Source organism: Cebus imitator, unplaced genomic scaffold, assembly GCF_001604975.1.
Source record: "Cebus imitator isolate Cc_AM_T3 unplaced genomic scaffold, Cebus_imitator-1.0 Scaffold54, whole genome shotgun sequence".
NCBI classification, from domain to species: Eukaryota; Metazoa; Chordata; class Mammalia; order Primates; family Cebidae; genus Cebus; species Cebus imitator.
Genome location: NW_016107369.1, coordinates 5486362 through 5500588, shown reverse-complemented (window position 1 = coordinate 5500588; position 14227 = coordinate 5486362). Strand labels below are relative to the sequence as shown.

The 14227-nt window shown below is 40.2% G+C and overlaps 1 protein-coding gene and 1 pseudogene across 2 annotated transcripts in view; both read left to right on the top strand.

The window, feature by feature from the left end:
- Positions 1 to 10208, top strand: part of DNAL1 (dynein axonemal light chain 1) — a 43555-nt gene extending 33347 nt beyond the window's left edge. For both annotated transcript variants that reach the window (XM_017528704.2, XM_037738560.1), the window contains exons 6-7: positions 1 to 142; positions 8188 to 10208. In XM_017528704.2, the coding sequence (XP_017384193.2) occupies positions 1 to 142; positions 8188 to 8228 (183 nt within the window). In that variant the 3' untranslated portion in view covers positions 8229 to 10208. The remainder of the gene's footprint in view (positions 143 to 8187) is intronic.
- LOC108304364 lies at positions 2022 to 4495 on the top strand (annotated as a pseudogene).
- Positions 10209 to 14227: the final 4019 nt, after the last annotated feature.

Sequence of the window (14227 nt, the reverse complement as noted above, 5' to 3'; positions counted from 1 at the left end):
GCTGAGTTTGTGAAGCTGGCAGAACTGCCATGCCTGGAAGACCTGGTGTTTGTAGGCAATCCCTTGGAAGAGAAACATTCTGCTGAGAACAACTGGATTGAAGAAGCAACCAAGAGAGTGCCCAAACTGAAAAAGCTGGATGGTGAGTGATTCTGAGCTGGTTTGGACATGTTTTCTAGGCATAAAAATGGAATCTGTGTAGGCTGGGCGTGGTGGCTCACACCTGTAATCCCAGCACTTTAGGAGGCTGAGATGGGCAGATCACAAGGTCAGGAGTTCGAGACCAGCCTGACCAACATGGTGAAACCCCATCTCTACTAAAAATACAAAAATTAGCCAGGCATGGTGCTGCACACCTGTAATCCCAGCTACTCTGGAGGCGGAGGCAGGATAATCGCTTGAACCTGGGAGGCAGAGTTTGCAGTGAGCCGAGATTACACCATTGCATGCCATCCTGGGCGACAGAGCAAGACTTTGTCTCAAAAAAAAAAAAAAAAAGGAATTTGTGGCATGAAATCATGAAGAGGAGAAAAACTAAAGAAAAATGCCCCTGATCTTCCAGGTCATTTCTATCTATAAAAAATTGAATGGTCTCACCTAGGTTTGGGCCAAGGTGAGATGAAAAACTGCTGGGATATTTAGACTGGCACAAGATTCTCCCTAGAGCAAAAGCTTATAAGAAAACTAGGCCTTATAAATCTATGTGGGGCTAGTCACAGTGGCACATTTCTGTAGTCCCAAGCTACTCAACGAGGCATGAGATTGCTTGAGGCCAAGAGTTTGAGATCAGCCTTGACAATATAATGAGAAAAACCCTGTGTTTATTTAAAAAAAAAAAAAAAAGTGTATTTTTTTTCCTGATATAAATTTTCTGCTGTTACATTGGATTAAAGCTGGAATTATTCAGGGTTTGGTGCAGAGCCTCCTTTTCTCACTCTTCCCTCAATCACAAAGAGGCCACCCATGCAAGCAGTAAGAGAGAAGGATCCTGACTTCCAGACAACACAAAGATCCATGTCTATCTACTGTCTACTTGTACTTTTATGTAAAAGAAAAATAAACTTCTAGCTCATTGAAGCAAGTTGAAAAATGAAAGAAAGCTAGACTTGTTCTCAAGTCAGAAAGGTGACAAAAGGTCACAAATTTTGATCGGAATCAAAAATTATTCTGATTCTTCAGAATAATCAGAAATACATGGTAAACAGTTGCTTTTTTACAATTGGATCAAAATTGTAGTGTTCTCTCTCACTTTCTCTCCCCTCATCCCCAATGTTAGTTTCCCAGTATCTAAGCTGTGTCAGCATCAGTACATAACCATGATTAACTGAGTCGAGGCCCAGCTCCTCCACTTAATAGCTTTTGTGAAATTGTGCTAATTAATTAATCTCACCAAACCTTGTTTGTTTGTAATCTAAAAATTGGAGATGATAATAGTACCATTAGTAATCATTTTAGAACATATATCAGAGTATTATTATGAGGATTAAATGAAATAATCTATGTGAAACACTGAACACATGGAGATAATCTATGCTAAATGTTGTGCATAGCATAAAGTAAGTATTCAAAATATATGTTATTGTCAGCTGGTGCAGTGGCTCACGTCTGCAATCCTAGCACTTTGGGAGGCCAAGGTGGGAGGATCGCTTGAGGTCAGGAGTTTGAGACCAGCCTGGCCAACATGGTGAAACTCTGTCTCTACTAAAAATACAAAATTAGCTGGACCTAATGGTGGGTGCCTGTAATTCTAGTTACTCAGGAGACTGAGGCGGGAGAATTGCTTGAACCTGGGAGGTAGTGGCTGCAGTGAGCTAAGATGGCACCACTGCACTACAGCCTGGGTGACAGAGCAAGATTCTGTCTCAGAAACAAAATAAAAAGCTATTATTATTTTAGATTTTAAATCCAAAAATGCAAATGTATAAGGTATATTTTAATATAAATCAACCTCAATTTTTACTTTGAATAATACCTCCCCAATTCAGTTTAGCTGGCTGTTAAGAAATTCAGTCTGGATCAGTGGCTGCAACACTAGAAAGATGGCAGAGCAAGAGCAAATAAAAATCTCTTTGGTTCCTGAGAATCTCCTGAAAAAGAGGAAGGCTTATCAACCCTCAAAGCCACCCAGGCAAAACAGGCACTTTGGGCAAAGAAGGAGCAGAGGAAAGAAAAACAGCTCAGGTTTAAATGACTGGAATCATTCCTACATGATTCCTGGCAGCAGAAACGTGACAGAGTACTTCTCAGACGACTAGTAGTGAAACCTTACTCTTTGGAATTGCCAGATAAACACTTCTTGGCCTTTGTTGTATGCATCAAAAGGATTGATGGTGTGAGTTTACTGGTGCAGAGAACCATTACAAGACTTTGCCTAAAGAAAATTCTTAGTGTTTGTAAAAGTCACCCCCCAGAACCTAAAAATGCTGCATATTATATTTTTCTAATATTTTAACATAAGCCTCAAGGGACTATCAGAAGGAATTTCATTACCTTTTTGACTTTTTATTTTTTCTGTCTTACTTGAAACGTTTCTTACCTCAGAGGTTGTGTGGTATGGGGGTGGGGTTCAACTTCTACTAGAGGTTTCTCATCTTCTTTCTAGAAGCTTACTGAGGCTTTGAGGCTCAATTCTTTGTATTAGGAATCTCTTGACTACTTGCCCTTGAGGCTGTGTTAAGGCTTAATTCTTCATATTAGAAATGTACCCTTCTTTCTCTGTCTACTCTGGCTGCTTCTACCTTAAGCTGGATGAGGTGACTATGAAACTGCAGAGAGGACTTACTTATCTTGCACAGCAGTAGTGCTTAGCACTATTCACACACTTTCAACCTCCAGAATATCCCAACTACTAAGGAGATACTTTGTCACCCTTGTGATGTTTTTTACTTTGGTCTATGCACAGTGAGTCGCTGTGGTGTTACAAGCTATTCCTCTTCATGTTGCATAGAGCTTGGATTTATTTATCACAACGGGTAGGTCTCAATCTCCCATCCCTGAGGCCACTGCAATGAGACAGTGGGACACATCTCCCCCTGGATGGGGAGACTGAAGACCCCCTCCCAAAGGAGAATGGGAGTCCCTGTACGGGCCACCAGAATGGTTAGAAATGAGGCTCGGAGTCTTAAGGAAAAATGGGCACTTAGACAAAGGATTTTTTAGCAAAGCAAATTTACTTTTGCGCAGAAGGGTGTCTCCTGTATGACTGGTTGCTACAAGACCACACAGAACAAAGGAGAGTAGAAGTTTTTATTTTTAATTCGACTTTTGCTTTTGTGTCTTTTCTTTATTGGCTGGGGTTGGACTGCACAATTTAAACTGGATTTGATTGGCTAAACATTTAAATTTTTTTAGATAAGGTAGATGCATGATGAGAAAGAGGGGAAAGGAGGAAAAGGTTGTCTGCAGCGAACTAGAGAGCTAGTAGTCTTTTCTTAGGGAAAGGGATGTGAGCTGGTGCTGATAACGTCACTGGTGCTGTGGCATGCTTAGGCATGTAGTAAAGTTAGAAGAAAAGGAGAAGAAATGGTGGGGTACTGAGAATTAAAGAGTGAAAGGTTGAGCAGGCTGTTTGAATAGAAACCTTCCATATCTCACACTGGGGATTTCCAAATCTGAAGTCTGTCGAAACATGGCCAAGCCAAAGTAAAGAATAAGATCATCCCTCTGACAGACAACACAGTGATTGAGGAGTACCTGGGGAAGTTTGGTGTCATTTTGAAGCAGGAGCGGCAGGGAATAAACCTCTTGAACACCAAACTGTGGGAGGAAGTGGCTTTTTATTCGGCCAGGAGCTTCAGGGGGCTACAGCCTCATTCACTGAGCTCCCCAAGCTACAGCTTCTCTCCCCTTTTATAGGCTTACGACGCTAAAGGGGAAACTGAGGCAGAACTATGTCATTGTCCATTTGCTGGACATCCGACCTTACAATCTTTTGGCTTCATTGATTTGCTAATTCATATGCAGTGTGAGCGGGGACCAGCAGGGAAGGGGGCTTACAGAGTCAAGACAAAAGCAACAAGCTGTTTGTTGGCAGAGGTGTTTCCAGGAGGGAGCCTGGTCCATGGAGATGTGGGGGCATGAACCAGTGCCAGGCTCCAGCCTGCAGAGATAACATTCATTTGCAGCTCTTTCAAGGTTGACAGATAGCAGAGATGCTGGGAACTAAAGAGGGAGTCATTTTCCCAGCTCTTTGGTATCTTATTTTATTTATTTATTTTTTTCCTTCTTCACCCTCCTTCCCATCTGGAAGGAGGGGGAGGGAGGAGGTGAAATAGAAGGAGGTGAGGGGTCTCACCTCTCGATTTGCTTGGTAGACCTCATTCATGAAATTACCTCCCCAGAGAAGCATTTCCAGAAGATCTTATGGTTCTTGTGCCCTTTCCACCTCTCAGCGGCCCATCATGCTACAAAAAATAGAATGGGTTTCCTCAAGGAGATGGACACACCTGGCTATCAGGGTGAATGCATCAATCAGCTCATCTGCCAGCTGAAGTAGATCTAGGTGCAAAACTGCAGTAAATTTTTGTCAATGAAGCAGAAGCATGTGTTTTTGTTTTAGGGGAATTTTTATCAAGTATCTTCAGAGAAGATCATTTCCTGCTGTGTCTTCAAAAACTGGAAAGGAAGGGTCAAAGAAAAAACAGTAGTGGTGATTCACTCCTGTAATCTCAGCACTTTGGGAGGCTGAGGTGGGCAGATCACCTGAGGTCAGGAGTTCAAGACCAGCCTGGCCAACCTGGTGAAATTCTATCTCTACTAAAAGTAGAAAAATTAGGTGGACGTGGTGGTAGTTACCTGTAATCCCAGCTACTTGGGAGGCTGAGGCAGGAGAATCACTTGAACCTGGGAGGCAGAGGTTGTAGTGAGCCAGATCATGCTACTGCACTCCAGCCTGGGCAACAGAGCAAGACTCCATCTCAAAACAAAACAAAACAAAAAAGAATAAAATAGAACCCTCCATGTAGAATTTGAATAGATTCAGCTACCTTATGGCCTTTTGGACCAAGTGTTGACTTCATGTCAATCAGAACAGGCCCTAGAAGAACCACCTCAGTCTCTTCTAAACCAGTGGGATAGTCCAGAACAGAGATGGCCACGGCTGCAAACTTGCCTGTTTTTGTTTCTCTTCCATTGCTCATAAGCAAAACTGAGGGATCTTTAAAATCTAAAGTGAGAAAGACAGACAATACCAAATGCTAGTAAGGATGTGAGGCAACTCTTATACCATGTAGGATGCTAACGTAACTTGGTATAACCACTTTGGGAAATTGGCATTATCTACAAAAGCTCTACATGTACATTACTTGTGACTCAGCAATTTCCTTCCTAACTACATAACCCAAAGAAAAGGGTGGGTATGTTTACCAAAAGACACCTATGAGAATGTTCATAGTAGCAATATTTTAATAGCTAAAAATTAGAAACAACTTAAATATTTTGAATAGATAGATGGAATAGATAGATAAATTATGGCATAGTCATACAATGGAATATTAAACAGCAATAAATGAACTACAATTTTACACAACATGGATGAATCATACAAACATAATGTTGAATATAAGAAGCCAGGCAGGGCACGGTGGCTCATGCCTATAATCCAGCACTTTGGGAGGCCAAAGCAGGCAGATCACGAGGTCAGGAGTTTGAGACCAGCCTGACCAACATGGTGAAACCCCATCTCTACTAAAAGTACAAAAAAATTAGCCAGGCATGGTGGCACATGCCTGTAATCCCAGCTACTCAGGAGGCTGAGGCAGGAGAATCACTTGGACCGGGGAGGCAGAGGTTGCAGTGAGCCAAGATCGCACCACCACACTCCAGCCTGGGCAACAAAGCGAGATTACATCTTAAGAAAACAAAACAAAACAGAAGCCAGATACAGAGTACATGCTATATCATTCCTGTGATCCTATCTGGGAGGCTGAGGCAAGAAGATTGCTTGAGTATGGGAGTTTGAGACTGTAGCGAGCTGTGATCACATCACTGCATTCCATCCTGGGTGACAGAGCAAGATCTTGTCTTAAAAAACAAACAAAAAACAAGGAAAATGGGCTATGGTGTTAAGATATTAGGATAGAATATATCTTTTGTGGGTGTAGTGACTGGCAGGCGACCTGAGGCAGTTTTAAGGTTCTGATAATCTTTTCTTTCTTAAATCTGGGTGCTGGTAACTAGCTTTTGTTCACCTTATGAACATTTATCAATCTGTACATTATAATTTGTACACTTTGGTTGTTGTGTGTCAACAAAAAGTTCACTTGTCCCACAAACAGTTGCTGTGGGGTGTACAGAGAGGTCAAATTATGTTTACTGCCATCAAGAACGTGGACGTCTTGGAAGGCATCACTGAGGAAATGAGGCACTGGAGTTAGTTCTCAATAAAGGGTAGGATTCAGATGGGAGAAGAGTTGAGGAGGACATTACAAAATGAAGGAATTTTAAGCTGGGTGTGGTGGCATGCACCTGTAGACCCAGTTACTCAGGAAGCTGAGGCAAAAGATCCTTTGAGCCCAGGAGTTCAAGTCCAGCCTGGGCAACATAGGAAGTCCCAGCTAAAAAAAAAAAAAAAAAAAAAAAAAGGGGGGAAAAAAATGAAAGAACTTTGTTAACCAGTTGTCCAGAGGTAAAAGTGTGCAAGATGAGTTTGGGAGACAGTGAATTGATCAGATTAGTTGGAGTGCAGGGTAAATGCCTGAATAGTTAAGACTGAATAGTCAGCTGGGGTCAAACTGGCTTTAAATGCTAAAGCTCAGAAATGGGTGGCCCTTGGCACAGTGAGAACCAGAGATATGTTTTGTTTTCTCTACAGTGATTATTTTTTTTAATATCTCCCCAATGTTCAGCAACTGGGGGAGGTCATTAAACAATTAGAGGAGTTCAGATTTTTTGCAATACTGTGATTACACATTTTATTGTGGGAAATGAAGAATATTTCTTTATGCTTAACATAGAAAGCTTTTTTTTTTTTTTTTTTTGAGACAGAGTCTCACTCTTGTTGTCCAGGCTGACATGCAGTGGCATGATCTTGGCTCACTGCAACCTCTGCTTCCCAGGTTCAACTGGTCTCCTGCCTGAGCCTTCCTAGTAGCTGGAATTATAGGCGCCTGCCACCAGGCCTAGCTAATTTTTTGTATTTCTAGTAGAGACAGGGTTTCACTCTGTCGGCCAGGGTGGTCTCGAAATCCTGACCTCAGGTGATCCATCCGCCTCAGCCTCCCAAAGTGCTGGGATTACAGGCGTGAGCCACCGCGCCTGGCAGAAAGTTTGCAATGTGTACAGAACTCACTTTATTTTTCTGCTTGGTACTTGTTGGTTTATTTTATTTTATTTTGAGACTGGGTCTCACTTTGCCACCCAGGCTGGAATGCAGTGGCATAATCACAGCTCGCCACAGCCTTGACCTCCCAGGCTCAAGTGATTCTCCCACCTCAGCCTCCAAAGTAGCTGGAGACTACAGTTTCACACCACCATGCCTGGCTATTTTTTTTTTTTTTTAAGAAATGGGGTCTTGCTATGTTGCCCAGGCTTGTCTCCAACTCCTGGGCTTAAGTGTTCCTCTCACTGTGGCATCCCAAAATGCTGAAATTATAGGCAGTGAGCCACCATGCCTGGCCATAGGCATTTTTATTTGCAATTTGGCAGTTAGGGGGCTTAATATTCATAAGTATATATACAGTACCAAACCATTTGAGAATTCTCCTGAGAAGCTTTCCAGAGAATTTGAAATTAAAGAAATTATTTTGTGAAATTATTTTTATTATGGCACACTTCATAGTATCTCAGAGGTCCTCAGGTTAACAGGAAAATATTTTCTTCTTTTTTTTTTTTTTTGAGACAGAGTTTTGCTCTTGTCACCCAGGCTGGAGTACAATGGTGCAATCTCAGCTCACTGCAACTTCTGCCTCCTAGGTTCAAGCAATTCTCCTGCCACAGCTTCTCATGTAACTGGGATTACAACTGCCTGCCACCATGCCCCAGCTAAGTTTTGTATTTTCAGTAGAGATGGGTTTCACCATATTGGCCAGGCTGGTCGCAAACTCCTGACCTCGTGATCCACCTGCCTCAGCCTCCCAAAGTGCTGGGATTACAGACGTGAGCAACTGTGCCTGGCCAGGAAAATATTTTCATCTAGAATTTTAGCAATTTGTTGAAAATGACCAGTACTAATTTTCTTTTTCATTTTAGGTACTCCAGTAATTAAGGAGGATGAGGAAGAAGATAACTAATGCCACGTTTTCCACTTTGTGTTAACTTATTTAAATGTCATAAGAACAATAGATACATTTTATATAATTGTCTATTTTAAAGATTCTGTATGGGACAAAAGTTTCTTAAGATAAAACAGATCACTCATTCTCATCTTTTTCCCCCCTTAACTTATTCAGTGTTTCTCCCCAAAACTGGTAATGCCAACCTAATATATCCTATTCCTCTTTTTAGAAACCACAAATTTTCGGTTTTTGTCTTCAGTCTCAGTTATATACTGTATAGCCCCATCTACTAAAACCTTTGTAGAGCAGTAATTTTTTTTGTCTTTCTTTTTTGTTTTTTTCTTTTTTTTTTTCCTGTAGACCAGTCATTTTTAATAACAAACGAACAAATGTTCTTTTTTCAGTTTGTTCATTTTTTTAAGTTAGACGTTTTAAAAGATATGCATTTGAAAATTTAGAACATCTTTCCTGAAGGTCTGTCTCCTTACAATTCAGAAGCACAAATATATCATGACTTTAGCTCTGAAGGCAGCATGGTGATAGAAGAGTTTGTCTTAGAAATAAATAAATACTAAAAAAAAGAAAAAAGAAATATAGCAGCCATAAAGCCAAGGCTCCAAAGTTCAATCGGAAAAGATATGGTGAAAAAAGGAAAAATTAATATCTTACAGGCCTTCTAGTCTAGATTATACTTGTTTTTCCAAAAAATGTGCACATTGTCAACTGGAATTTAGGTTGTTTTTATATGCATGGCCACTTGAGTCACTGTGTACAGTCAGTCATTTTGTGATCTAAGTCAGTGGTTAAAATGACTGTCATGATCATTTCTTTGACCAATAACGTGGCCATGTTACTCGTGGAGCTGGCCTTAAGCACGCATTTTGGTTTTATAGTTCCTTATATGTTTAAATCATTAGTTATATTTGAATTCCTAGCCTAAATGCTGGCCATTGATGTATGTCAAAATTTACCCTAGTGATTTGGTCTGGTGACCCTCATTGTTGGGAGAAGTGATTGTAATGGTTATAAGTAAGGATATGATGAAACTTAGTATTTCAAAATATATTTTTTTGAGAAGTTCTAAGTTAAACAGCTCTTAAAATGTATTATATACGTGGTTGTGGAGGGAAGAGAGATGTTTCATTATGAGATCCTAGGCAAATGGCAATAGGTTTGAGGATTGTCTCCTACATAAAGTAGTGTAGGTGGTTTAACCTCAAAATAGCAAAGCAATAGTTAGATGGAGAGATTAGAATTTATCATGTAAAAAAATTTTTCAGGAAAATGTAAGACATTGTAGTCAGTGAGCAGATGAAGTCCATAGGAGGCCATGGCTGAGTCACTAATAGATTGCAGAAAAGAAGTCAGGACCCTCTGCCAAATTGTGCCTAAAGTCCCTCAGAGACGGTTGATTCTTGTTCCCCATCTACTTGTGTGATTTTACTTGCATAAAATCACAGTGAAAAAGGAGAGAATCATTTTTAAAAGTGATTGCATAAGTAATCCTGGGTTTCAGAAGATTTTAACTATCATTTATGTAGGAATTACTTGATTTTTCTAAGTCACTCTGATCAAAAGGGACCACTGCTTTGACAATCAACTCTAAATACAAACAAGGGGAAAACTTGGGCTAACACCCTTTCAGCTTTCTTTTCTCTCTTCTTTACAATCTGATAGGAAGAAACCTTACCCTCCTCTAGCTGGTTTATGCACTCAAAGCCTTTGGACATTTCTTTTATGAACCATAGGCAATGAGCCTTCATTCTCCTTGGTGATGTTAAAGGTCCATAAACTGAGAGGGAAGATGATCTTCTTAAAGTTTGCACTTCATCCAGTAGGCAAGCTTGAAGCCATGTTGTTATGGGTATGTTTTCTAAAAGTAACCCTGGAAGTGAATATAATAGGAAGTAAATGATTTCATATTGAATTTATTTGTAAAATGGCTTAGAGCTTTGGTGTTTTTTTCTGAATTCTGTAATATAGAAACTGATTCTCTTTCTCCTTGTTCTTCAGTGACTTTAATTACAAGTAGTTCTCAGAAATGTAAGATACTTTTCTCTGTCCATTTCATGTAAATTCATATTCCGTATCATTCAACAAATATTTGAATGACTTCTATGCATCCCTGTTCATGGAACCCACACCATTAGAAAATGGAAGTTGGGATGCATGAAGAAACGTAGGATATTCTCTCAAATCATTCCCTAAATTATCCTTTACTGTACAAATTTAGCTGATATAAATGCCTTTGGTTTATGCCTCTTGGATCAGATATTTGACCTACTTGGAATAGATTCTCTCTGTGTGCTTCCAGTGTAACCATTAAGCCATTTTAGTGGATCATTTAAATTTTTTCTATTCTTGGTTTTGTTTGTTTGTTTGTTTGTTTTTTGAGACGGAGTCTCACTTTGTCTCCCAAGCGGGAGTGCAGTGGTGCTACCTTGGCACTCTGCAACCTCTGACTCCTGGGTCCAAGCGATTCTCCTGCCTCAGCCTTCCAAATAGCTGAGACCACAGGTACGTGCCACCATGCCTGGCTAATTTTTGCATTTTTCGTAGAGATGGGGTTTCACCATGTTGGCCGGGCTTGTCTTGAACTCCTGACCTCAGGTAACCCAAAGTGCTGGGATTACAGACATGAGCCACTGCACCCAGCCAAATTTCTTCTGTTCTTGTAAGTGATGGTAAAACTCTGGAATCAGTCCAGTACTTTAATTTTTTACAGCAAATTTGATTTTAGTCTACCAAGAAGTTAAACTTTTCTGTTCCCTAACTCTGAGCTTAGAGCTGTATTGCCTAGACAGCCCTTAGAAGGTTTTTGTGTTCTCTGTTAAGAATTTGTTCCTTTAAACCAGAGGATCAACCTTGCAACTGTTAACATTTTGGGATTGATAGTTCATTGTTGTTGGGGGCTGTCCTGTGTACTTCAGATGGTCAGCTGCATCCCTGGCCTCTGCCCACTAGATTCTAGTAGACCCCCTCGATTCTAGTAGACCCCCTCCTCAGCCATGACAACAAAGATATCTCCAGACATTGCCATCTGTCCCTTGGGCAGGAGGGTGGGAACAAATTCTCCCTTAGTTGTGCTTTTTATGCCAACATCAGTTGTGTCCAGAGTCCATTTATTTTCACTCTGTAGCCATGTGCCACTTGAATTGTTATATGAGAAAAGGTGATGTATTTAATAATCATGGATGGAAAGAAATGGCTACTGGTATTTTCTTTTTCGTAATGCTCTTTTTTTTTCTTTTTTGAAATGGAGTCTCACTCTGTTGCCCAGGTTGGAATGCAGTGGCGTGACTTCTGCTCACTGCAACCTCTGCCTCTTGGGTTCAAGCAATTCTTCTGCCTCACCCTCCTGAGTAGCTGGGACTACAAGTGCCTGCCACCATGCCCAGCTAATTTTTGCATTTTCAGTAGATAAGGGGTTTCACCATATTGGCCAGGCTGGTCTCAAACTCCTGACCTCGTGATCCACCTGCCTCAGCCTCCCAAAGTGCTGGGATTACAGGGGTGAGCCACTGCACTCGGCTGTAATGCTCATTTTCACAATTTTCATGTAATATTAGAAACTCGGGGCTGGAAGATTCAACTTATCTTTTTTGAAGCAGGGTCTCCAACTTTTATTTCTAAGCATTGTTGCTCTTCTTAGGACAGTGATTATTAACCTACCTCTCTGTTTCTATCAACAGAAGCCAGCTTTATGTTATTTTACTTTGTCTCTAAAGTTTAACATTTTGAATATGCTTTAGAAAGTAGGTCATCATTCTTTAAGATTCATTCATTGTCTAATAATATACAGAATTTTGCAGACTGTGGCAGTCATTAAATACAGGAAAATACTGTGTAAAATTTGATAATCTTGTAGGAAAGTTAGCTGATTTCTGGGTGTGATCAGAAGAATGTCTGCTTAAGATAACTGGTCTATAACTTGGTGTGGTTACTGGATCCATTCCACATATGGTGGTATATGGCACCTAAATGTGGCTCCTGGTTGGGCATGGTGGCTCACGCCTGTAATCCCAGCACTTTGGGAGGTCAAGGTAGGCTGATCACTTGAGGTCAGGAGTTTGAGACCAGCCTGGCCAACATGGTGAAACCCTATGTCTACTAAAAATATAAAAAGTTAGCCGGGTGTGGTAGTGCATACCTGTAATCCCAGCTACTCAGGAGGGTAAGGCAGAAGAATTGCCTGAACCCAGGAGGCCGAGGCTTCAGTGAGCCGAGATCATGCAACTGTACTCCAGCCTGGGTGACAGAGCGAGTCTCTGTCCCAAAAAGAAAAAAAAAAAAAAATGGTTCCTGTGTGGAAACAGAAATTTCAACTTGAATAGGCACTTCTTTTGACACCTTTTACCAGTGGTCTGAAGCAGAATAAGGAAGAATAAGAAATGATTCTTGACTGTTGACTTATTCTGAGAATTGGTGAGGTGTATAGAAAATTGGAATCTTCTACCTGGGTTTTTCTTAGGGCTAAATGGAAAAGCATAGGGCCCAAAGAGGTTGGAGTTAATCATTAACTTAAAAGCCTTAGGAGAAAGTGTTAAAGTGTCCATCATGAATAGTTTGTCTCTCTCTAACCACAGTCAGACCATCAGTTCACTAAGACCTTATATACTCTGTTGGTAAAGGAAGAAAACTGCTAAATTGCATGTTATTGTCTACCAGAAATTCCTTTCCTTGGCACAGATTTTCTTTGTTTGTGGTTGTTTAATGTGTCTGTAAATAATGAAATATAAAAACAAGATTCAGTGTAGCAGAGTTGGTGCTTCTTCTGATAAGCTAACTTGACCGTATTTCTTTATCTTTGCTCTAGCATGTGTCATATTGTTTTCTTTTTGTAAACCATAAAATGAGTGAAATTCCAAAAATTAAGGGTTATGTTTTAAAATCACAGAACTTTTAGAAATACCATATCTGTATATCTATTCCTGCATTTTATAAATCTGTAATGGAAGAAAACTGAAAGGAAGAATTAGACTGAGTCTTACCTTTCTCTGACTTAAGATAAATTGGTAAAACTTTTCACTTGATACTTGGAGAAATCATTAACTGGATTCTATTTAATTTCCCATATTGGGCAGTTTAGAGGAGAACCAGCCAACCAAATTATGATCTAGCAAATTTAACATGGGGGGAGGGGGAGAGTAAACTATTTTTCAGTAGATTTGCACTTTAAAATTATCAACTGGACGTTGGTGGAAAGGACTTCCATAGGCAGATGGGTAAATATCTAGCCTGCACTAAGATGTTAGAGAATCCAACCTCACCCTTGCTCGTTCTAAACCCACATGAGTAGTTACTGTCTTTCGACAGTCAGGATTTCTCTTTTTCCTACTTGGGTTGTCTTCCATGTCTGTTGCATCCAAGATCATCCCTCTGGGGGACCGTGTCAACTAGTTCTCCTACTCAGAATAGAAGCTTTGCAAATTATCTTTCCCACCTCTAGATTTTAAATTAATGTAGAGTTGTCTAACATTATATGGGTGGGAGGTTCTTTGCCTCTGTGATCAGTAGGGTACCTACCTCTGAGGTGCTACTGCATAGAGGGATCACTCCCATCAAAAGACTGGTGAGTTGGAAGCTAAGAGCATGTGCACATAGCCAGCTTCTTCCCCCAGGCTGGCAGTTATGATTATGAGCAGCATTCCAGAATCTTTGACTTCTAGAACCAACTCCATTCTGAAGAACATTTTAACATCTATGAATACTTTGGTAATAATCTTTTATACACAAGAGTTTTGTAGCATGACTTTATGACTAAACTTATTGTGTGTTACGTTATTTAGAGATGTTGAGTTTCTGAATGTTATTTTGTGAGATTTGTTTTAAAATAGTAATAAATTGTGTTATTTTATAAAAAAAGTATATTTTTGGTTATATGATTATGAATTTCAGCTAATATAGAGCAATTATGTAAACTTCTAGTGACACTTATTCCAAAGAAATTCAGCCTTTGGATAACATGTTTCATCCATGAGTTTGGGGTGTGTGTGTGTGTGTGTGTGTGTGTG